Source organism: Aotus nancymaae, unplaced genomic scaffold (genome assembly GCF_030222135.1).
Source record: "Aotus nancymaae isolate 86718 unplaced genomic scaffold, 86718_ANA_hifiasm-v0.15.2.pri h1tg000040l, whole genome shotgun sequence".
NCBI classification, from domain to species: domain Eukaryota; kingdom Metazoa; phylum Chordata; class Mammalia; order Primates; family Aotidae; genus Aotus; species Aotus nancymaae.
The window spans coordinates 92,057,382-92,083,213 of NW_026988454.1; the positions used below are offsets into that span (position 1 = coordinate 92,057,382).

A 25,832-nucleotide genomic window follows, 5' to 3' on the forward strand; every position below is an offset into this window, starting at 1 on the left:
CGGAGAACTACAAACCACAGCTCAAGGAAATCAGAGAGGACACAAACGGAAAAACATTCCATGTTAATGGATAGGAAGAATCAATATAGTGAAAATGGCCATACTTCCCAAAGTAATTTATAGATTTAATGCTATCCCCATTAAACTACTATTGATATTCTTCACAGAATTAGAAAAAAACTATGTTAAAATTCACATGGAACCCAAACAGAGCCCAAATAGCTAAGCCAGTATTGCTTAAGAAATCTAAGCAAAAAGAACAAGGCTGGAGACATCATGCTACCCAACTTCAAATATGCTACAAGATTTTCTTCTTTAAAATACTTCAAGTTAAATTCTGAGAAAAATTAGGATTAAAATTTAAAGTTGCAACTTCTACCTTAAAGCATTTATATCAAAACTAAAGAAAGTTAAAATTCTATTTTTCTGTTCAAATTACATATGTAAATATTTTAACCTAAAAATTCTTATGCACATTCAACAAAAATAGCAGCATTTTACACACCAAAAATTAGTTACTTAAATATATAAAAAGTTTATTAAATTCATCATAGTATAACCTCTTTTATTCCTCATATTAAAGCATAATTAGCAAATTTAAAAATTTACATATATTTAAGGTGTACAACTTGATGTTTTCATATACATTTCTCTGTGAAATAATCAGCACAATCAAGTGTTGACCAAAAGAGCCAAAGTCTGTAAAATATTTGCAGAGGTTTATTCTGAGCCTCTGCTCAGACGAGAACTACGGTCTGTGACCACCTCAGGAGGTCCTGAGAACATGTGTCCAAGGTGGCTGGGTTACAGCTTGGTTTTATACATTTTAGGGAGACAGAAGTTACAGGCAAACACATAAATCAATACATGTAAGATATACATTCATGTAAGATATACATTCATTTATATGTATGTATATCTTCTCAGTTTGAGAACAGCAGACATCTCAAACTGAATACAGGTGGAGTCAGAAATTTCCGGATTGGCAAGTGATTGAAAGAATTAAGCTTTGCCTGAAGAGTTGAACTCAGCATAATGATATAATTGAGTTAAAATAAGGAAAGATGGGGAAGCCAATGTTCTTTTTATGTAGATGAAGCCTCTAACAGGATTCAGAAGGAATAAATGGTAAATGACTCTTATTGCACCTTAACAGGTGTCAGATTTTCCAGAAAAGACTTTTTAAGAGAAGGAGATTGTCTACAGAATCCAAATTTCCCTCACAGAAGATAGTTTTGCAGAGCCATTTCAAAATATGTCTAAAAAATAAATGTTGGGGTAAAATACTTTGATCCTCTGCAGGGCCTCCTATCTGTCATGTGATGCTTCACCAGCATAAGGTTGGAATTTGGTATTTTATTGCTACAAAGAGTCTGTTTTGTCAGTTTTAGGATCTCTATTTTAATGTTAAAGCTGTTCAGTTGTACCTGAATTCCAAAGGGAGGAGGATATACCAAGGCATGTCAGACAACCCCCTTCCCATCATGGCCTGAGCTGGTTTTTCAGGTTTCTTTGGGGTCCCTTTGGCCAAGAGGAGGGTCCATCAGTTGGTGGAGGGGCTTAGATTTTATTTTGGGTTTACACAAGCTACTTAATGTGTCCATCTTCTCACAAAGTTATCATTTTCTATGTCTTTGTGGTGAAAACACGTAAGACATACCATCCTAGGAAATTTCAATATTCACATTACATTAGCTCTCCTGAACTTATTCATACTGCACATCTGAAAGTCTATATCCTTTGGCCCATATTTCTAATATTTTCCCACTCCTTGTCCCTAGCAACCACCATTATACTGTTTCTATGAGTTTGACTATTTTAGATTCCAGATCTAAGTGACATGACACAGTATTTATCTTTCTGTGTCTGGCTTATTTCAGTTAACATAATGTCCTTCAGATCCATCCATCTTGTCACAAATGACAAGGTTTTCTTTATTGTGGAATGTTAACCTATTGTGTGGAGTGTGTGTGTATATGTAGTTAAAACACACACACATACACACACATACACATTGTTAGAGCAACCTTAGCTCTAGGCATAGATCCAAAAAATATAAAATTATTTTCTGGAATAGCTAGTTTCACTCTCATATTCATTAAAGCATTATTCACAGAAGGCAAGATATAGAAACAACCTAAATGTCCATCAATAGATGAGTGGACTATAGATGGACTATATTTTATATATACTACTATATGTACACACATATGCTATATATGTACATGTACATTTATATATACATACATATATATGTAATACATATACATACCTATATAGTACATATATATGTAGTTTAAATCTGTGTACATATGTATTCTAACTACATAGTGTGTTTATTCTAACTACATGCATATAGTATATATATATATATTCCAAATATATATATGCATATATATATTCCAAATATATATATGCATATATATATTCCAAATATATATATGCATATATATATTTGCACACGTGCACACATATTCTAACTACATATATAATATAGTGTATATGTATATATGCGTGCATATATAGTAGCATATATAAAATGGAGTCCATTCATTTACTGAAGAACATTTAGGTTGTTTCTATATCTTGGCCAATGTGAATAATGCTTTAATGAACATGAGAGTGGAACCAGCTATTCTAGATAATTTTATATTTTTTGGCTCTATATCTAAGGCTAAGATTGCTGGACCATAAGTTAGTTCTATTTTTAAATTTTTGAGCAACTTCCATACTGTTTTTAATAATGGTTGAAATAATTTACATTCATATCAACAGGTTACAAGGGTTTCCTCTTCTCTACATCCTTGCAAACACTTGCTATTTTTCATCATTCAGCTTTTTCTTTCTCAGGATTGACTTGGCTATTAGAAGTCTTTTGTGATTCTATAAAAATTTAGAATTTGTTTTCCTGTTTCTGTAAAGAATGCCATTGGGATTTTGGTAAGGGATTGCATTAAATCTGAAGATCACTTTGTACAGGATGGACGTTTTGATGGTATTAATTTTGCCAATCCATGAGCACTAGATGTCTTTTCATTTATCTATGTGTTCTTTAATCTCCATCATCAGTGTTTTAGAATTATCAGTGTACACTTTTCTAACTTCTTTAGTTAAATTTTTATCTCATTTTCTTCTTTTTGTTACCATTATAAGTGGAATTATTTTATTGATTTCCTTTTTGGGTAGTTCATGGCTTGTGTATAAAATCATTACTGATTTTTCTATGTTGATTTTGTACCCTGCAACTTAACTGACTTCATTTATTAGTTCTGGTAGTTTCTTCTTGAGACTTTAGGGTTTTCTACATATACACTCATGTCATCTGCAAACATATACTATTTTACTTTCTTTTTCATTCAGTGACTATTTCTTTCTTTCTCTTGTCCAGTTACTCTGGCTGTAACTTCCCATGCTATGTTGAATGACGTGGTGAGAGTGGACATATTTACCTTGTTCCTAATCTTAAAAAAAAATAATAAAAAAAAAGCTTTCTGTTTTACTTCATTGATTATGATATTATATAACTGTCTGCTTTTCTTATATGGCCTTTATTCATTTCATGTAGGTTTCTTCTGTATCTATTTTGTTAAGAGTTTCTGTCATTAACAAATGCTGAATTTGTCAAATGCTTTCTCTGCATTAACTGAAGTTATGTGCTCTTTGTTCTTTTGCTATATTAACATGGTGTATTACATCAATTAATTTGCATATATTGAACCAATCTTGTATCCCAGGGCTAAATCTCAATTGAGTCATGTGAAATTTATCCCTCGGATGCAAGAATCATTCAACATATGCAAAGCGCATTATCTTTCTAATGTGCTATTGGATTCAGTTTGCTAGTATTTTGTGGAAAATTTTTGCTTTTATGTTCAGGAATGTTGGCCTACATTTTCTTTCCTGTGTTATCTTTTTCTGGTTTTTGTATCAGAATAATGCCAGCCTCATAAAATATGTTTGGAAGTATTCCCTTCTCTTCCATTTTTTGGAAGAGTTTGAGATGGATGAGCACTATTTATTCATTGAATATTTGGTGGAATTCACCAGTGAAGCCATCTGATCCTGGGCTTTCATTTCTTGGGAGGTTTCTAACTACTGATTCAATAGCCTTATTTATTATTGACCTGTTTAGGTTTTCCATTTATTCTTCATTCAGTTTTGGTAGGTTGTATATTTTTAAAGATTTATCCATTTCTTCTAGGTTATTTAATTTGTTTGAGTATAATTTTTCATAACAGCCCCTTATAATTCTTTTATTTTTAAGTCCTCTCTTATAATTTCTTCTATACTAATTTTTATTCTAACTATTTTAATCTTCTTTTTTATCAGTTATTGTAGCTAAGGGTTTGTCAATGTTGTTTATATTTAAAAAAAAATCTTAGTTTTTTCAAATTTTTTATATTCTGCATTTTAACTATTTCTACTGTTATTTCTATTATTTCCTTTTTCTCTGATAATTTTTTAATTTAAAATATTTATTTTATTTCTTTATTCTTATACTTTAAGTTCTGGGGTATATGTGCAGAATGTGCAGGTTAGTTAAGTATACACGTGCCATGGTGGTTTGCTGCATCCATCACCCTGTCATCTACATTAGGTATTTCTCCTAATGCTATCCCTCCCCTATCCCCCTGCCCCCTGCTATTTCTCCCCAAGCTCCCCCTCCCCCCACTGACAGGCCCTGATGTGTGAGGTGTGTGATGCTCCCTTCCCTGTGTCCATGTGTTCTCATTGCTCATTAAATTTTAAATTTTCTACTTTTTCAAATGAGGTGTTTGCCATCCTAAACTTTTCTCTTAGTCCTACCTTTGTTGCATCATCTTTTTGTAGGTTGTATTCTTATTTATCTTGAGATACCTTCTACATTCCCACTATATCTTCTCTTTTACCCAATGTTTGTTCAAAAGTGTGTTGTTTAGTTTCCATGCATTTGTAAATTTTCTCATTTTTTACCATTATTGTTTCTAGTTTCATTCTACTGTGGCTGAAAAAGATAACTGGAGTGATTTTAACCTCTTTAAATTGATCAAGACCTATTTTGTGATGTAATGTGATCTATCCTAGAGAACACTCCCTGTGTAGTTGAAAAAAAAATGTATATTTTTCTGTTGGATGGAAAGATCTGTAAATGTCTGTTAGGTTCACTTGGTCCACAGTGTTGAAGTTCGTTGTTTCTATATTGATTTTGTATCTGGATGTTCTATCTATTATTAAAAGTACAGCACTGAAGTCTCCTACCATTATTTTTGTCAATCTCCCTTTTAGTATTTGCATTATATATTTAGGTGCTCTGATGTTAGGTATGTGTCTATTTGTAACTGTTATAACTTGCTGCTGAATTGACCATTTTATCATTATAACTTTCATTGTTTCCAGACACAGTTATTAGCTTACAGTTCATTTTGTCAGATATGAGTATAGTCATTGCTGCTTTCTGTTACTGTATGCATGGAATATCATTTTCTACTCTTTTATTTTTAGCCTATGTGTGTTCTTAAGTCTGAAGTGAGTCTCTTATAGACAGCAAACACTTTGATTTTAAAAAAATCTATTCAGCTACTTTTTGCCTTTTGTTTGGAATCTTAATTTACATTTAAAGTGATGATTAACAGGCAAGGTCTTACTATTTCCATTTTTAAAATACTTTCTGTCCTTTTCACTATTTTGTTCCTCCCTTCCTTTCCTGCTATTTATGACATTTCATAGTTTTTGTTGTGCTTTTGTTGATAATTCTGTTTTCTTTTTGTGTATTTATTATAGGTTTTTTATTTGTGGCTATCTCAGGGCTTGCATTAAATAAGCTTGTGTTAAAAACTATCTGATTAAGTTGTTAACAACTTTACTTCAATAGCACACAAAAATGCTACATTCTAACTCTATGCTTCTCCCTCCACTACATACACATGTGCACACACACACACACATGCTTTCTTATAGTCATGGTTTCCTTTATACTGTATATCAATTAACAAGTATTTTCTTTAAACTTTTTACTAAAAGTAATTAAATACAAACCATTATGATATAACATTATTCTGTGCTTTTCTATATATTTACCTTTAACTGTGAGATTTGTGTTTTCTTATGTTTTTATATTTAGTGTGTTTTAGTTTCAATTTGAAGAACTCCTTTAAGCATTTCTTGTAAGGCATATCTAGTGATGATGAACTTCCTTTTAGGTTTGCCTGGGAAAGACTTTTTCTCTCCTTCCTCTGAAAGGATAGTTTTACTGGGTATAGTATTTTTAGTTGACAGATTTTTTTTCTTCTCTTTTACTACTTTGAATGTATCATCCCACTCACTCCTTTTCTGCAAGATTTCTGGTGATAAATTCTCTGGTAGTCTCATGGAGGGTGGTAAAAAAGAAGTAGCTAAGGAGACTTAGAGGGAACAGACAGTGAAGTGGGAGGAGAATCAGGCAATGGGTGCCCACACAGTGATGATCAAGAGTTTCAAGGAAAAAGGCATGGTCCACTGTGTCAAATGCTACTGCTAGAGCAAAGAGGAAATAACATAAGGCCAGAGATTTGGGGAAAACATGTAACAGCAGGATTAAAATAAATCAATGTCAAGCACTTTGAAAATGTTCAGAGCAGTAACAAACAAACAAAGAAATTAAACTACCACCTAATGATATTGGAAAAGGTAACAAACGGCAATGAGCAGGTACTCAAACTCAAGAAAAATACAAATTTTTGCTTAAATATTTCTTGTTTTAAAAATGATATTCAAATTAAAGGTGAGTTCAAGAATAAGGAGTAAAAACACAAGCCCATGATATTTGAAAAAATGGAACTCCTGCCATAAACAAGTTACTGCTAGGGCCCTTTAAGTTCCTGCTTGAAATATCTCAAACTTGTTGACATTTATCACAAATAGTCACCAAGAATATGAGGGATTCTAGAAGACTATAGATGAATAAATGTGATTTTTATCAAAGTAGAGCAGGCATTTTAGTGTTAACATTGATATGATATTTAACAATTTCTAGAATTATTTATTACAAAGACTGCTTTGAGATATTGTTCATCTAGCCATCATTTAACAAAAGCTGAGCACCTACTATCTGCAAACACTATGCTATAAACTGGCAACATCAACATAAAAGCATTTAAAATCTTAAATATTATTTTTTACAGTTACAAAACACTTTACACACAGTATCTAGTGTGATAATCACAACAACCCTATCATGCAAACAAAATTGATACTACCACCTTCACTTAACAGAGTTCAGATCAATGTAGTCACTTTTCCTGGTAACCCAGCTAGAAAATGGAATATTTACAAGTCTAGAGATCTTTCTGTTATATCATGATTTTGCAATAATTAGAAACTATTATCTTAAATAATCTCCATCTTTATAGCATTGTTAGGATATTAGAACAGCATATCCTCATATCTTAGCAGATTATGACACTGCTAAGTCATCTGTCAAATCCCTCATGAGCATTTAATCAATGAGATATAGTAATATGGGTTGATGAAAAATTCAGTAGTTTTACAAGCAATTCACCTCAAGAGTCAATATTAATTTAAAATGATTCTTCTGACGAGGAAGAACAGGCTACTTCATGGCTTTATCCCTCAATATGAAGCAGTGGTACAGATAAAGTGAGGTATGTCAGTTATTTTTTGTTAAATTAGCTAGAGATCTATAATACATATTTGTAATTAATATGACAAAATTAAAATTATCTTAATAGGTGAAAATGATACATAATATCTAATATTATTAAAGTAAATTTAATGTCATATGTTTTATTTCAAACATAGCACACACATAAGGGAGATTTAAATTAGTGCTAGCTTAGATAAAAATGAATTGGGAAGTTTAAATTTATTTTAAAGAGTTAATAACTCTACCAATCTGCTAAAATGTATAGTCACAAGAAAAACACAAATTGAAACCAGAATATTATACAAATTCACAACTACTAGGATGACTATATTTAAATGACTAGCAAGATAGGTAGCAACTGGAACTCATTAATTGCTAGTGAGAATGCAAAAGGGTACTATCATTCTGGAAAGCTGTTTAGCTATTTCTTAAGCAGTCAAACATAACTTCTGCCATAGCAATTTTATCCCTATGTACTTACCCAAAAAGCCATGAAAACATATGTTCATTAAATTTTTACATAAATGTTCACAGCCTTACTGTTATAAATACATCTGTATATACATATAATACACAGGGAATAATTTCATATTTATCATCACTAAAACTAGTCAAGAGCAACAGAAGTAAGAAAATGATTGCCTTTGGGGAAAAGAGCAAGAAATTCACTTGAAACAGGAATAACCATCTTTCTGGAATGACAGAAATGTCCTGTATCTTATGTTGGGTAGTAGTCACATAGGTGTACAAAATTCTCAAAAGTCATTAAAATGAAAACTTATGACATCTGTATTTTATTCTATTTTAAATAAATTATACCTTAATTTTAAAAAGATAAAATGTTAAAAAATTATTTTCCATTGAAGGAATACAAGAAAAATTGGTGTAAGTTATAGAAAAAGTAATTTCAGTTCAATATAAAATTTTCCAAACTTAAGAGACTTCAAACATAGAATAAGTTATTTCATTAAACAGTATATTTATTATTTCTAGGCCAGACATGGTGGCTCACACCTCTAAATCCAGCACTTTAGAAGGCAGACCTCAGGCAGATCACCTGAGGTCAGGAGTTGAGACCAGCTTTGTCAACAGGGTGAAATCCCATCTCTCCTAAAAATACAAAAACTATCCAGGTATGATGGTGGGTGCCTGTAATCCCAGCTTATTGGGAGCTGAGGCAGGAGAATAGCTTGAACCTGGGAGGTGGAGGTTGCAGTGAGCCGAGACCATGCCATTGCACTCCATCCCGGATGACAAGAGTGAAACCCTATCTCAAAACAACAATAACAACAAAAAGTTTATTTATCATTTCTGAAAATATTCAAACAAAAGGAGAATGACCAACTTTGGAGACTGTTTAATTCAAACATCCCATTCAAAAGTACTATCTATAGCATTTTAAGTCCTTTTCATCAGACTCGCTGATATACTAAGTTAACAAAGGTTTTCTTTCACTGCATTTAGTCCATATTTAACTTCTCATTTCCATCTCTTTCATCTAATTAGTGTTTAAGAATGCTAAAATAGTAGAAAAAAGCTAAGAGACTTAAACTTATAAGCCACTTCTATAGGTTGACAGTGCATACACTACTGTATTAAGAAGGACCCCAAGGCCAAATCCACAGGTTAGTAGGAAAGAGTATTGTCACTGTTTAGTGGTAACTGCTACGAGCCTAAGAGGCAAGGGAGTGACAGAAGTAACAGGAATCTGCCATCACAAAGTTAAAAAAATATGTAGAGCTGCAAATCAGATACAAATGTTCATTATAGACTGAGGCCTCAATATATCATAGACCAATAGTCAATACATTAGTAAAGAAATTAAATAAGGAAGAGAAAGGAAAGTGTGAGGGAAATATTTGTATCTAAATATGTATTGCTTTATGGCTAATGTTTTCTTTCCTGGTTGCCAGATTTAGACTATCTGGAATCTTTAAACAATGTACTAAATTGATTTGGGCACGATAGCTAAGCATAAACACACTGAAATACTCTAGGCTTTCTCCTCAACAAAATTCTAGCAAACCACATTCAACAATATATTATAAAGATCATTCACCATGACCAAGTGATATTTATCCCAGGGCTGCAAGAATGGTTCAACATATGCAAATTAATCAAGATGGTATAACATATTAACAGAATAAAGGACTAAAACCACATGACCATTTCAATTGATGCTGAAAAAGCATTTGATAAAGTTTAACACCACTTCAGGATAGAAATCCTCAAAAAACTTGGTTTAGAAGAAACTTTGAATACGGAAAAAATCAAAGCCTTTCCTCTTAGATCTAGAATATAATGAGAATGCCCATTTTCACTACTACTGTTCAACATAGTACTGAACGTCTTAGCTAGAGCAATCAGACAAGAGAAAAAAATAAGGGGCATCCAAATTGGAAACTGAGAATGCAAATTATGTTTCTTTGAAGATGATATGATCTTACATTTGGAGAAAACTAAAGACAACACCACAAAACTATTCAAACTGATAAGTTCAGTCAAGCTGTAAGATACAAAATCAACATACAAAAATCAGTGGCATTTCTATATACCAAGTGAACACTCTAAAAAAGAAAAAATGAAAGTGCTCCCATTTACAATAGCCACAAATAAAATTCAATACCTAGGAATTAATATAACCAAAAAAGTGAAAGATCTATATAATAAAAACTATAACACAATAATGGAAGAAATTTAAGGAGACATATAGAAAATTGAAAAAATACTCTATGTTCATGAACTAGAAGAATCAATACTATTAAAATGCCTATACTACCCAAAGAAATATAGAGATTCAATGTAATTTTTATAAAAATACAAATGGCATTCTTCACAGAAATAGAAAAAAACAATTCTAAAATTTATATGGAACCACAAAAGACCCAGAATAGCCAAAGTTATCCTGAGCAAAAAGAACAAAACTGGAGGAATGACATTACCTGACTTATATTAAAGGGCTACATTTAGCAAAACAGTATGGTACCAGCATAAAAACAGACACAGAGACCAATGGAACAGAACACAGAAGACAGAAACAAGTCCAGACACCTCCTATGAACTCTTTTTTGACAAAGGTGTCAAGAATATACACAGGAGAAAAGACAGTCTCTTCAATAAATGACGCTAGAGAAACTGAATATCCATATGGATATCGACATGCAAAAGAATGAAACTGGATCCCTCTCTCACACCATATAAAAAAAAATCAAAGCAATATGGATTAAACACTTAAGTCTAACACCTCAAATTACTATGAAACTACTACAAGAAAACACTGGGGAAACTCTCCAGAGTATTGGTCCTGGCAAAAAATCCTTGAGTAATATCCCACAAGCATAGGCAAACTAAGCAAAAATGGACAAATGGGATCACATAAAATTAAAAAGCTTCTGTGCAGCAAACAATCAACAAAGTAAACAGATAACACAGAGACTGTGAGAAAATACTTGCTAACTACTCATCTGACAAGGGATTAATAATTAGAATACATAAGAAGCTCAAACAACTCTAAAATATTTAGACTTAAAAAACTTTAAAAATCTAATAATCTGATTTAAAAATGGGCAAAAGATTTAAATAGACATTTCTCAAAAGTAGACATACAAATGGCAAACAGGCATAAGAAAAAGTACTCAACATTACTGATCATCAGAGATATACAAATCAAAACTACAATGTGATATCATCTCACTCCAGGTAAAATGACTTTTATCTAAAAGTCAGGCGAGTCAGGCATGTTGCCTGTAGTCCTAGTCCAGCCTGGGTGACAGAGTGATACCCTATCTCAAAAAATAAATAAAGTCAGGCAATACCAAATGCTGGTGCGGACATGAAGAAAAGGGAACCCTCATACACTGTTCATGGGAATGTAAATTAGTACAACCATTATAAAGAATAGTTTGGAGGTTTCTAAAAAAAAAAAAAAAAAATTAGAAATAGAGGAACCATACAATCCAGGAATCCCTCTGCTGGGTTTTTACCCAAAAGAAAGGAAACAAGTATATTGAAGAGATATGTCTGTACTCCCATGTTTGTCCAAGCACCGTTCACAACAGCCAAGATTTGGAAGCAACCTAAGTGTGCATCAAGAGATTAATGAATAAAGAAAATGTGGGCCGGGCACGGTGGCTCACGTCTGTAATCCCAGCACTTTGGGAGGCCGAGGCAGGCAGATCACGAGGTCAAGAGATCGAGACCATCTTGGCCAACATAGTGAAACCCCGTCTCTACTAAAAATACAAAAATATTAGCTGGGTGTGGTGGCGCATGCCTGTAATCCCAGCTACTCGGGAGGCTGAGGCAGGAGAATTGCTTGAACCTGGGAGGGGGAGGTGGCAGTGAGCCAAGATCGTGCCTCTGCACTCCAGCCTGGCGCCAAGAACAGAAAATAAAAAGAAAAGAAAGGCAGCACTTACACACAATGGAGTACTATTCAGCCCTAAAAGAAAATTAGATCCGATCCTGTCATTTGCAATAACATGAATGAAACTGGAATTCATTACATTAAGTCAAATAAGGCAGGCAGAGAAAAGCAACCATCTCATATTCTCACTTATTTGTAGCATCTAAAAATCAAATCAGTTGAACTCACGGAGAAAGAGAATAGAAAAACGGTTACCAGAAGCTGGGAAGGGTAGTGGGAGGGAGGTTGAAATGGTTAATAAGTACAAAAAGAAATAGAAATAATAAATAAGACCTAGTATTTGATAGTACAACAGGGTGATTGTCGCCAAAAAAATTGTACATTTTAAAATAACTGAAAGACTATAATTTGTTTGTAACAAAAAGGACAAGTGTTTCAGGGGATGGATATCCAATTTTACATGTTGTAACTCTTATGATTTGCATGCCTATACCAAAATATTTCATATACTCCATAAATGTATACACCTATTTTGTACCTGCAAAAATTTAAAAATTTAAAAAAATTTTAAAAGCCTGGATTTTCAATTAATAAAAATTAAAATACTATAATAGTACTCTTCTAAAATCTGACTGAAAGCACAGATACCATGTAAAGGTTTCCATAAAGCTAAATCCAGTAGAAAGTAAATTTGATTTACAAGATTGTAAATATTCTTAGGAACTTTGTCATGCATCAACTTCTCCTTCCCTGCCTCACACAGATCTAAAGTGACCAAACATACTAAATATGTAATGTGTAATTTCCAGCTGGAAAAAAACTTAACCCAGCCTCTCCTGGCTCAGTTAGGTGGTCATTTCCTTGGAAAGAGCTACCCCCAATGGTAAATAAAGCTCCAATTAGAGTCACAAATGTGGTAATACACAAGATGTCTTCAGAGCAAGGCTAATCACCAGATGGGGAGCTTGACTAATTGGTCATGGATGTCTTCTGCTCTAGTCATACCTTGGCAAATAGAACAAAGAGAGGCCAAGAAGCCCAATGGCTAGAGTGTGAGTATGAGTGTGGAGTTCTGCAATCTGCCCTCTGTTTGTTGTGGGTCTCTGGACAATTACTTTAATTTTGCTATATTTTATTTTACTATAAATATAACTAAGATTCTGCATACTTATCTAAAATATTTTCCAAAAATGTTACAGGCAAAATTATTTAGGTTAAAATAAGAACTAATTCCTCTATATTGAAACATTCTTTTCTGAAGCAAATTAGGTTTATTCTTCTTAATTTATCTTTGTTCAGCATGTAGAGTCAGTTACATGGCAGCATTTTCTTAGGAATGAAAACTTTTACAGGGTAAAGAACCACTGACAGTCAAACCCTAGAGGCCAGGACTCTTCCATGGTGAAGAGCAGTTTAATGTCAAATTCATTCACTCAATGTCTTACTTCTTCCTATTGATCCAAAAGGCAGTTAGGGATAAAGTGAGCACCCCTGAGCAGAGATGCAGCCAGGTAAGAAACCAGCCTTCATATAAACAAGTAAGTTTTGAAATATTTAGGAATAGCCAACACTCAAACTAGAAAGAAAAAAAAATTGTTTTCAAATTTTAAAAAAAATTTAGGATTACAAGCCTGAAGAATTAATGCTATAATTAATTAACGAAGGTCTGCCATGCCCACTAGTCTGCAGACTCCTTGTGGGTAGATACGCATTTCTTGTTCCTACAGGTTTGTGTGATAAGATACAGCTATAATTTCGTAAGATACCACTCCAAACACAGTAAAGGTTAATGCGGGCAAAGATCAAGAGACCTGAATTGGGCCAGGACAAGACCAAACCAAAGTCATAAGAGAGAATCAGAGAAAAGAGATATGTGCCACAAACTTGGAGGCGTCTGTAGACACAGGGATAGCAGAAAATGCTCATCTTGAGACCAGAACAGAGAAAGAATGAGTGGCTATAGCAGAAGTTGAAAGCACAGAATGGGCAACAAATGAATAGGAGAATATGCTGAGATTAGAGGCAAAAGCAAAGGCACATCTGAGCACCTTTACTCTGAAATCAGAAGGAAAATGCCTAGAGGGGAAAGACGAGTTTTTTTACAGCAGAAGCTGGATTTTCAGTCCAATGCTTCTTAAAGGAACATGGCTTACTTTTGCTATCATGCAATTTGAATAATTTGAGGTAAATTAAAAAAAAATCTAAAAGTTAAAGAGAAAGCAGAAACTAAATGGTCTTTCACAGCTGGACAGGATATGGCTGGCCAGGACAAAGCAGGACTAGGCAGTAATCCAGCAAGAGGTACCAACACTGAGAAGTCCTTGATCAAAGCATAGCCTGGCAGGCTCCAAGTTGTTGTTGGAAGATCCTGGTATCACAGCCTCATAGGCATTGGCCTCTCCTGAACCTTTCCATGTTCTCCCTAACAGTAGCAGATTAGTTTTAGAAGTAGCAATAACCATGTAGTAAAGTTATAAGCTATTGTTAGAAATTAGAAAAAATCATTTTTAAAAAATAGAAAAAACAGTGCTTTATCTCAAAAATGTATGAACATATAGACATATTTAATTTTAATTAAACCTTCATTTCATAAGTTTGGAAACATCACCTAGATTCCTCTAATAGTTCCTGTAGTCAAAAAGTAAATCTACATGTCCCACGATATACTGAATAGGAAGGTGTGTTTACCGTATTCCTTTCTAAATCCCTTGATCTTTTTCTGTCCAAATGTTGGTACTATTAATAATTCAGTCCCCCAAATCAGATAAAATATAAAATTAATTCCCTTTTCCATGAATTTAGATGATATCATTAGGCCACGCTTTTGGCTTATGACTATTTCCATGACTAAAATCACTTGAGAACTGCTTGTTTCCCATCAACATTTGGTCGTAAGAGGGATGGTGGGCGTCTTCTACAGGAGACAGTAGGTCAATGGCCAAATGCCAATGGAGACAAAACAGATGTTGTGGTTAACCAAATCGAGAAGGAATACATAAATTTTATTCCAAAAGCCTCTTGCCAGAAGTGCTATAAAGAGCAAATCCAAGCTTGATCCTCTGCCTCCCGTTTGATGGAAAATATTCAGATGCATTTGTCTGAATTCTTCAAAGAACTCTGGCAACTTGGTCTTTCCAATAAATACAGGCCAAAAAAGAGTATTAACCCCTTTTATAACCCACCAACCTCAGTATGCACATTCTTAGAAAATGTGTGTGAAAAATTGAAGCAAGTATTTTACACGTATTTGTTTACATAATACATGTAAACAAAATTTTACCTTCTGCTCAAATATGGGGACCTTAACAAAAAGGAAAAAAGTACATGCTGCTGAGCAAGTTCATTTAAGAAAACGTCACCTATGTGCTTTTCTCAGAAATCTTCCTGGAAACATTTTCTGAGAATAGATCAAGGGACATACATTATTGTGCATTACAAGAAAAATGGGAAGGGAGCAATTTAGTGAGTATTTGAAACTATGCCTGATAATTGTTTTAAAAAAAGTGTATTTCTGTACAAACTTCTGAGCCAAAAATTGTCTTATAAGTAGGAAATATAGTCACTTTATTTTAAAATTTGCCATGTACATTAAAGTAGTCTCCAGTGTGAGAACAAAGTAGAGAGGAAAAGATTAAACCTGGAATACTGGCACCACTAAGCCAAAGATAAGCAAGAGGGAGTATTGCCTACTTCCCAAAAAGCATGTTAGGGCCAGGAGAATGTGAGTAAAATGAAGTGAAAATATATGGCAATAACCAGACAAGCCAGAGCTTCTGACCACTGTTCAGAAGGCAGATTTTCTAAATACAAATAATCCTGCAGACCATAAAATTACAGTCATTGCTGTATATGTGTGTGTGTGTGTGTGTGTGTGTGTGTGTGTATATGTATATATAGATGTGTGATAGGCCAAAGATAACTGATTCCCTATGACCCATGCCCTTGTAAAACCTCCTCTCCTTGAATGTGAGCAGAACTTGTAAATATGATGAGATTATCACTCAAAACCTATATTACATGGCAAAAACGGTATTATCTAGGTTGGCCTAACCTAATATATGATCTGTTTAAAATACAAAGAGTTTTCTCTGACTGGTTGCAGGAGAGGAAGTCAGAGATTTAACAGCTAACAGATAATATGAAGCTCAGTCGCAAGTTTTCAAAGAAATGAATTCTGCCTACAACCAATGAACTTGGAAGAGAGTCCCAAGTCTGAAATAAGAAACCCATCCCTGGACAACACCTTTATTTCAGCCTAGTGAAACCCTGAGAAGAGAATCCTATGACACTATACCTAGACTTCTGGTCTACACACCTGTAAGATAATAAATATGTGCTGTTTTAAGCTGTGCAGTTTGTGACAATTTGTTCCACAGCAATAGAAAACTAATACAAGCTGGGCGTGGTTGCTCACACCTGTAATCCCAGTACTCTAGGAGGCCCAGGAAGGCAGATTACTTGAGCCCAGGAGTTTGAGACCAGCCTGGGAAACATGGTGAAACCCTGCCTCTACGAAAAATACAAAAAAATCACCCAAGCATGATGGTGTGCACCTATAGTATCAGCTACTTAGGAGGCTGAGTTGGGAGGATTGCTTGAGCCCAGGAGATCAAAGCTGCAGTGAGCTGTGATCATGCCACTGTACTACTCCAAAAAACTGAGCAAGACCCTGTCTCAAAAAAAAAAAAAATAAGAAAATTAATACAAATTCAAGAATACAAAGAAGAAACTAATAAAAAAAAGAAACTAACACAAAAAGAAACTAACACAAAACTAATACAAATACAGTAACTGTACTTGCTAAGTCAATTATGACTAATCTAAGAATCCTCTAACATAGTGAGAACTTCTAAGAATCTTCTAGTTCTACAATTCTGTAATTTTAATAAGCTTCTTTGATAATGTATTATGTCAGTCACTAAAGCTCATTTACTAATAACCCCATTAGTGAATTGAACTGATGACATACTTTACTATCTGTGAGATATTTCTTTACACCAACAATAAACAAGCAGAGAGCCAAATCATGAATGAACTTCCATGCACAATCACTACAAAGAGAATAAAATACCTAGGAATACAGCTAACAAGGGATATGAAAGAGCTCTTCAAGGATAACTATAAAACACTGCTCAAGGAAATAAAAGAGGACACAAACAAATGGAAAAACATTCCATGTTTGTGGACAGGAAGAATCAATATCATGAAAATGGCCACACTGCCCAAAGGAATTTACAGATTCAATGCTATGCCCATCAAACTACCATTGACATTCTTCACAGAATTAGAAAAAAACTATTTTAAATTTCACATGGAATCAAAGAAGACCTCGTATAGCCAAGACAATCCTAAGCAAAATGAACAAAGCTGGAAGCATCAGGCTATCTGACTTCAAACTGTACTACAAGGCTACAGTAACAAAAACAGAATACTACTGGTACCAAAACAGACATATAGATCAATGGAACAGAACAGAGACATCAGGAATAACACTACACATCTGCAACCATGTGATGTCAGACAAACATGCCAAAAACAAGCAAAGGGAAAAGGATCTCCTATTTAGTAAATAATGCTGAGAAAACTGGCTAGCCGTATGCAGAAAACAAACTGGACCCCTTCCTTGCACCTCATACAAAAATTAACTCAATATGGAGTGAAAACTTAAATGTCAAACCCTAAACCATAAAAAATCTAAGAGAAAACCTAGACAATACCATTCAGGACATAGGCATGGGCAAAGACTTCATGACAAAAACACCAAAAGTATTGGCAACAAAAGCAAAAACTGACATACGGGATCTAATTAAACTAAAGAGCTTCTGCAGAGCAAAACAAACTATCATCAAACAGGCAACCTACAGAATAGGAGAAATTTTGCAATCTACCTATCTGACAAAGGTCTAATATCCAGAATTTACAAGGAACTTAAACAAATTTACAATTAAAAAAAACAGCAAAAAGTGGGCAGAAGATACCAACAGATGCTTCTCAAAAGAAGACATTTATGTGGTCAACAAACAGATGAAAAAAAGCTCATCATCACTGATCATCAGAGAAATGAAAATCAAAACCACAATGAGACACCATCTCACACCAATCAGAATGGTGATTATTAATAAGTCAAGAAACAATAGATTCTGGTGAGACTGCAGAGAAATAGGAATGCTTTTACACTGATGGTGAGAATGTAAATTAGCTCAACCATTGTGGAAGACAGTATGGAGATTACTTGAAGCTCTAGAACCAGAAATACCATTTGACCCAGCAATCCCATTACTGGGTATATACCCAAAGGAATATAAATCATTCTACTATAAAGACACATACAAATATATGTTTATTGCAGCACTATTTACAATAGCAAAGACATGGAACCAACCCAAACGCCCATCAATAAAAGACTGAATAAAGAAAATGTGGTACATACATACCATGGAATACTATGCAGCCATAAAAAGGAATGAGATCATGTCCCTTGCAGGGACATGGATGAAGCTAGAAGCCATCAACAGAAAACCAAATACTTCACATTCTCACTCATAAATGGGAGTTGAACAATGAGAAAACATGGACACAGGGGAAGAACACACATCAGGGCCTGTTGAGGGGTGGAAGCTGAGGGGAGGCAACTTATTAAGGACAGTTCAATAGGTGCAGCGAACCGCCATGACACATGTATACCTGTGTAACAAGCCTCCACGTTCTGCACATGTACCCCATTATTTTTTTTAGAAGAAATTAAAAACAAAACAAACTTAAATACTATAAAAATACAAAATTTTTAAAATTGTTTAAAATAAAATCCAAAAAGTATGTATTTTAGATTTTTTTAGTAAACAAAGTTTCTTTGTGTTATTACACTGTAGGGGCTTTGTATAAATTTTAGCAAATTTACAGCATTTTATGGGAAATATTTTGACTTTGGTCATCAAAACCTGTGTGAAAATTGTAGGTTATTCAAATCACATGCTCATTTAATGTTACTTTAGAGTGTTTTCCAACATGAGGATTTTATCCAATGTCCATAATTTCAAAGGATGTAAATCTGGTAACCATAAAATGGAAAGCCAGCAGAGCCAAGTATAGAAACCATGTGCAGTGAAGCAAGTACATTTCCATTTGGTCTCTGTATTCTTTACTCTGGAGAAACCCTATTCCTCCCAAACAAATCTTGTTTTACTTACATCTGTTTTAAATAGCTAGTATGTAGAGCAAACTACCACATATGGTAACGGAGATCGTATCATTTAAGAAGCATTTGATATTGATATTAAAGTATTTTTAATTGAAACAAATTAGTCACAAATCCCAATTTAAACAATACCTCTTCTGGGTGAAAAGCATCTCAAATATTTAAAAGAAGTTCTTTATGCAAAACTCTTTTAAGAATAAAGAAAAAGAAAAGTATTCTATCTTTTCCCTGATGAGTGAGCCTACATGGCACTTGTTTTATAAACCTGAACAGTAACTGTTTTTAGTTTTAGTTTGTATTGCAAGAATGATCATCAGTGGCAATTCTGAAGGCCAAAGAGAAAAAAAAAAAAAAAGCCTGGTTTGCCAAAAATAGAAAACAACACACACTTCTAAAACGTGATATATAATTCTTCAGTAATGAATAAGGCAATCTTTCTTTGCAGCAGGGTTGGGGGGGATTAAACCTTATTTATTTTTAAAACCAAACCACTAGGAAAATATATCACAACCTGGAAATAGCAAATGATCAGGCTATATTATCATTTCATTAATCAGTTGGTGAAAATACAATGAGGTTGCTATCAAAACAATAAGGTGCCATGCCAGGGCAGGAACACTGCAAGTTGCGAAAGCCCCGGGCAAAAACGGTATTTGGTAATGGGGGCTGCCTCTCCTTTGCTCTAAGGGAGTCAGCTCATCCTAGCCAATGTTTCCTTTTTCTCCCTTCAATTTCCTGTTGCCAGGGGTTTGTCTCAAATGGGATCTGCTAATTCAGGGGCTAAGGAAGCAATGCTAGGTTTAGGCTTTCATTTCATTCTGTTCCTATTAAAACCAGGTTTTTCCAAATCCAGTACTTCATAACTCTCTTATAAGCAAGTAGCTAACTGTTCTTCTTTTATTGTTCATTCCTAGATACTAGTATATATCATAATCAAAACCCCCTTCTCTTCAGGGGGTAAGTGTTACTGCAAGATTGTCCTGTCATTATGCTACACAGAGCCTCAGGCACCGTCAGCCAGTAAGAGGGAAGCTCTGCTTCCCATAATTAGCGTGTCGTCACCTCTCATGTTTTTGCATGGTCTCCAGGCTGGAAGATGCAAATGTAATAATTTTAAGAAACGGATATCCACATCCTGAGGACCAGAAATGGGGATTCAGAAGCAACTCTTCAAAGTTCTTATCCAAACCACTCTCCCTCCCAATTCCACATCTTAAAATCAACCTGTATACTCTTGTATAAATTACACAAAATCAAGAAAACAAAGACCCACAAATTCTTTTTCCCCTTCTAAATTAGTGACCTCATGGATTTTGTTTGACAGCTTATAGAAAATAGTGTGACACTTCTGGTTAACAGGATGTTGGCAAGAAAGAGAGAGTATCTCTCCTCAAATTCCATCAACTCTAACCTGCCAGCCTGTTGGTACCTGGGTAGTAACAAGAGTTGGGTACCTTGGAGGGCTTGCTAAAGGGGAGATCTTTACTGCCAGGACAAGCACTAGCCACAGAAAACATATGCTCTAAAACCTCCTGTAATATCTCTGACCCAATTTAGCAGCACTTTTTCCCATTTCATTTTTTAGGACTGAAACATAAAAGAACCAGTGTCCAGAGGCAAGTGGCACATGCCTTACACTTGTTGCCATCCTTAATTTCTTCATTCATAAGCTTTGCTTAAAAGACTAAAATTCCCAAGGCCTTATAGAAAATATATTCTTGCCCTCAGCCCCAATGGCCACTGGCAAAGACTTTTATTTCCCAATGGATAAAAGAGTCTCCTTCATCTTCTTGGTCATGGTTGGGATGAGGTGCAAGTGGTCATCTATGCACTTGGTCACACAACAGTCCAGCTGCTGCTTCACCTGAAGCTCCTTACTCCCAGCATCTATTGAATCCTTGGCTTTGTTATTGCAATGCATAGTGCACCAGGCCAGGTGGTCCTGGAACTTCTCCAACTTACTGGTGACCAAGGCCTGGGCTTGAGCCAGAGGCAAATGGCAGTGCTTGATGCACTGATGCACCTGCTGCATGGATACCTGGCTGTCCTCACCACAGCTGGCACGGCACTGGAACAAGAGCCTTTGCCTTTGCATCTTCTGGAAGTTTTCTCTCTCCAGACCCTTCACCATGGAGTCTACCATCTCCTGCACCTGGAGCTGCTGCAATTCCTCCATGACAACCCCGCGATGTCCGATGCTGTGCCAGTGCCCACCAATAAGGCAATCTTAACTAGGTGAATGTAAATAGGATGTCTGTGGCAGATTACAAATATAAAAATGTTTAAATAAAGTCAGATATATTGTAAATTTGTGAAAATCGTTGCCAATGATAGGGCAAGGAAATTGTATCCAAACAAATGAGTTAATATACGTAAAACATTTAGAACAACCCTGAACTGTTGTATATTTTATTATTATTTTTTTACACTCTTATTTTCCTTGTGGACATCCTTCGACTTCAGACCTTTTGTTATGTACAAAAGTGGTTCCCGCCTAATGCAGTGGCTCATGCCTGTAATCCCAGCACTTTGGGAGTCTGAGGCGGGTGGATCGCCTGAGGTCAGGATTTCGAGACCAGCCTGGCCTACATGGTGAAACCCCATATACTAAAAAATACAAAAATTAACCAAGCATGATGGCACATGCCTGTAATCCCAGCTACTTGGAAGGCTGAGACAGGAGAATTGCTTGAACCCAGGAGGCAAAGGTTGCAGTGAGCTGAGATCATGCCACTGCCCTCCAGTCTGGGCAACAGAGCACAACTCCATCTCAAATTTTAAAAAAGTGGTTTCAGGTGCACTTTCAAATATAATGGGTTTGCAGTAGTTCAAATGAAGAGATTTAAAGATTCCAAATAATTCCCAAACAAAAATAGCCACAGTGCAATTATTTCTTACGGTGCCTAGAAAAGTTTTCAGTGTTGCCTGTTCACTTGTCACCACCTGTTAAAATGTCTACTCAAATCTGCTCACTTCTCTGACCAGGGAGGCAATGTTTTGTACACTCCAGTGTGCATGCAGCCTCTCATTGCCAGTTACTTGACAATATAGTTATTAGTCCTCTTCTCTCTTGCTCAGTGCCTGATTACCCTCAGTACCATTTTACATGAGTCTCTCCTCTCAGTTCATCACTTCACTCCACAGCATTTACAGCATGGGTCAGAACAGAGATAAATGTCTTCCATTTACTATCTACTTGATGAAAATCTGCGAAGAGATCCAATATGCCACAGGACATTAACTTGAAAACTTTGTTCCCAACCAGCTCTTTTGCAACCAATTTACTGAATGGGTCAAAGAGTATAAGTAGGATATTTTTTAAACTTAGTTCATATCTGTCTGCAAACCTGTTTTGTTGTATTTTCCTTCCCCTACTCCTTGGCCATATCTTAGACAGATTCTATATCTTTCTGATTACTTTCAGGCATTGGAACAGTCTCCTTTTCCATCTTCTTTCCAGTTTAATATTCATCAAAGTGTTCAGTTCTCAATTTTAAGCTTCCACTTCCCAGCCTCACTAACAACTGAGTCTCAGTTTCATAGTAATTGCAAACAAGACCATATCGTGATGTTTCACTATGTTTCCACCTTGCTCTTACATCTTCATTCCTGACTCACTACACTGCCTCCGGCTCCCCCAGACATTGGTTGGGAAGAAGGATGAATGTTAAATTGGAAAAATCTGTTTAATATTAGTGGCCGCCATATGTATTTTCTCCTGGTTGGAAATCCTCTCTCATGGAAGATGTCCAAACATTGGGTATCTCACACATGGGATGTTTTGGTGGGTTATCTGGAGACCCTTCCCCATAGGAGTTTTCAACATTTTATCATTTACCAGTGAGCAACATTTTTTCTGGATGCTTTCAAGTGGCTTATCCCAAGTCCCCATTTCTAATGGCACCCCATAGAACCCTCATTTGCTGGGTCACCTTGCCTCACTAGACATCCTCTCTAAAGGGCTCCAGTAACTGTACCCTTGCCCTCCTACTAATGAAGTTATTTCCTTTCACCACAGCTTTCTCTCTTTACTTGTTCTTTAGCAGTTACTCCAGGTAGCTTTTTATAATTTAAACTCTTCTAGGTAAAAATCAAACACATTCCTGGTACACATTGAAACCAGGGTAAACAGATCAGCATCACCCAAGCTCATTCCCACAGCTCAGCCAACAACCACCAGGGGTGATATGGCAGTTTCCCTTCATCATAAGAAGACATCCTCTGCCACTTAGCTGAGTTAGGAGAAAACAGCTTCGTCCTGAGTCAGCCAACAATCCTTTTCAAAGCATCTTCCTCCTACTTCTCCAAATTTATTATCTCCTGTCATATTGACTAAAGGTCATAAGATCATTTTTATTTCCACTCTTTAGCAAGTTCTTTGGAAATGTCTCTGGTCTTCAGGAACAAGAGAGCACTTAAAATATAATGTTCACAGCTTTGAAGCCTCTGCTGACATGTGGGACAGGAGGGTCATATTTAACATTAATACTCTAGAATTAGGGAAAATAAGCATAATTGGTGGGCTCACTTTCCCTAGTAATTACTTTAGACTTTATTAGGAATATACCTATAGCAATTAGATATTTATCAATAGCTTCAGAAGTCAAGGTAAGATATTTTCAAGGCAATAGGAGAAATAGGGAAGAACACTTTCAAAACAAACCTGGATCCTTAGTGGCTCAATTATGTTAGACAGTTTCCCGAGTATCATTTCCCTGTCCTTTCAATGCATGTGGTGGTTTTTAAACATGTCTGCAAACTCTTTTATATCATACTCCTCACTTCAAGAAGTGGAGTTTAATTCCCCTCTTCCGAAATGTGGGCTGGATTTATAACAATAAACTTCTAACCAATAGATTATGGCAGAATTGATAGATTATGACAAGGCATAAAATTTGTTGAGGATTCTTGCTTTCTTTTGGACCCCTTGCTTTGGAAAAAGTCAGTTGCCATGCATTCAGGACACTCAACCATGCTATATAGAGGCCCATGTGACAATAAACTGAGGACTCCTATAAAGAACCATGTGAGCAAAACATCTTAGAGGTGAGTCTTACAGCCCCTGTCAAGCCTTCAGGTAACTACAGCCCCAGCTGACAATTTGACTGCAGACAGCTGAGAAATTCTGCACCAGAACCTCAGCTAACCTCTCTCAAATCCCTGACTCACAGAATTTGTGATTTAATAAATGTTTGTTATTTTAAGTCACTAAGTTTAGGGGTAATTTTTATACAGCAGTAGACAACTAATACAATATGGTATTTTATATATTAAAATAAATTTAAAATCTCATATATTCTTTCCTGAATTCTATGTGCCATGTACACCCAAAATATACCAATAATCAAATGCATGCCTTGACTCAAAGTCAGGTGCTGTGATAACTTCTTTTTATAACAGTCTAATCATTCACTGAGCATGATTACTAATTCACAGATGGATCAGCTGATAACCTCCGTGACTCTTGATGAAATGACTTGTTCTGTCAGGAGTTATGGAGAAGGACATACACAGATTAATACAATGTGAATCTGTTTATTAAGGACCATACTGAGATTCATGGTCACAAGGGCCAATAGTAAGTAATGAAGAGAGGATGATATTGTGCAAAATTATTCCTCTGTCACTAACATTTTAAACTCAAATATTATAACATTCCTATTTTTTAGATTAATTAAGTGTTAAAATTCATACAACTTCAGTAGAGATAGTTCTTTATGTTGTTTGGGGTAAATATTCTTTTGAATATGAATGAAAAGAGCTACATTAGGGTGTGGACTATCAAGAAGAAGAAAAGGGAAATTAATTAAAAAGCTGAGAGAGTGCTAAGGAAAAATTCACTGGCTTTCCAGACATACTGTGGCTGGCCTTGTGCCCTTTTAAGCTCTGTGAATTAGAGGCCAGCAGCTCCCAGAAGGCAGAGACTAAGCTGTGTGTCCGTTATGAATAGCACCTAACACCATCCAGTCAGTGGAATACTAAACCACAACAAAATCATCAGGCACCAGATAAAGTCAGATGTCTATCCTAATAAGCAGCTGTTAGACTTGGAACTGTCAGGAATATCGCAAGCAATTTCCTGGACATTTTCATTAGGGTCACCTAGGAACCACACCAACAACAAATAGCAAGACAAAAATTTACCCAAGGAACACAACCAGACTCCTGGAGTGTTGCCAGTCCCGAAACAAAGCTTGCTGACACTCAGCTGAGCTGTGTTTTATATATATGTGACAGAGACTTGACAGTTGAATCTCACAGCAATTTGGGATGAAAAAAACAAAAGGGATGTAATCACAAACAAGACAGTTGGAAGAAACAGGGTCACTGTGATTAGCTGAGTCAAAGGGCATCCATTCCCTATTGAAAAGTAAAAACCAAAGGACAAGCTATTCTGGAGATCAGAAATCAGAGATGTCTCAGAGTGCAGCGTTGGTTACACACAGAAAAGAGAAACTGTGACCTTGTGAATACAATCTCCATCGATGTAGAGAAGTCTAACCAAAAACTCTAGTAAGAATCTTGTTATATACATATATGTGTATGTGATAGATCACACACATTGTATCCCACTACTAGCAGGAAGCTTCCCTGAATATATACAACAGTCACCTACACCTTTGAACTCATGTTTGGAGAATCTGTTTTCA

General features: G+C 35.3%; 1 protein-coding gene and 1 long non-coding RNA gene across 3 annotated transcripts in view; both read right to left on the reverse strand.

Moving 5' to 3' along the window:
* Positions 1 to 25,832, reverse strand: part of LOC135268309 (uncharacterized) — a 524,649-nt gene that overhangs the window by 368,101 nt on the left and 130,716 nt on the right. The window lies entirely within an intron of this gene.
* On the reverse strand, positions 20,936 to 21,358 carry LOC105730515 (protein FAM136A-like). The gene has a single exon (XM_064360420.1). It carries the CDS (start codon positions 21,356 to 21,358, stop codon positions 20,936 to 20,938), a length of 423 nt encoding a protein of 140 aa, XP_064216490.1.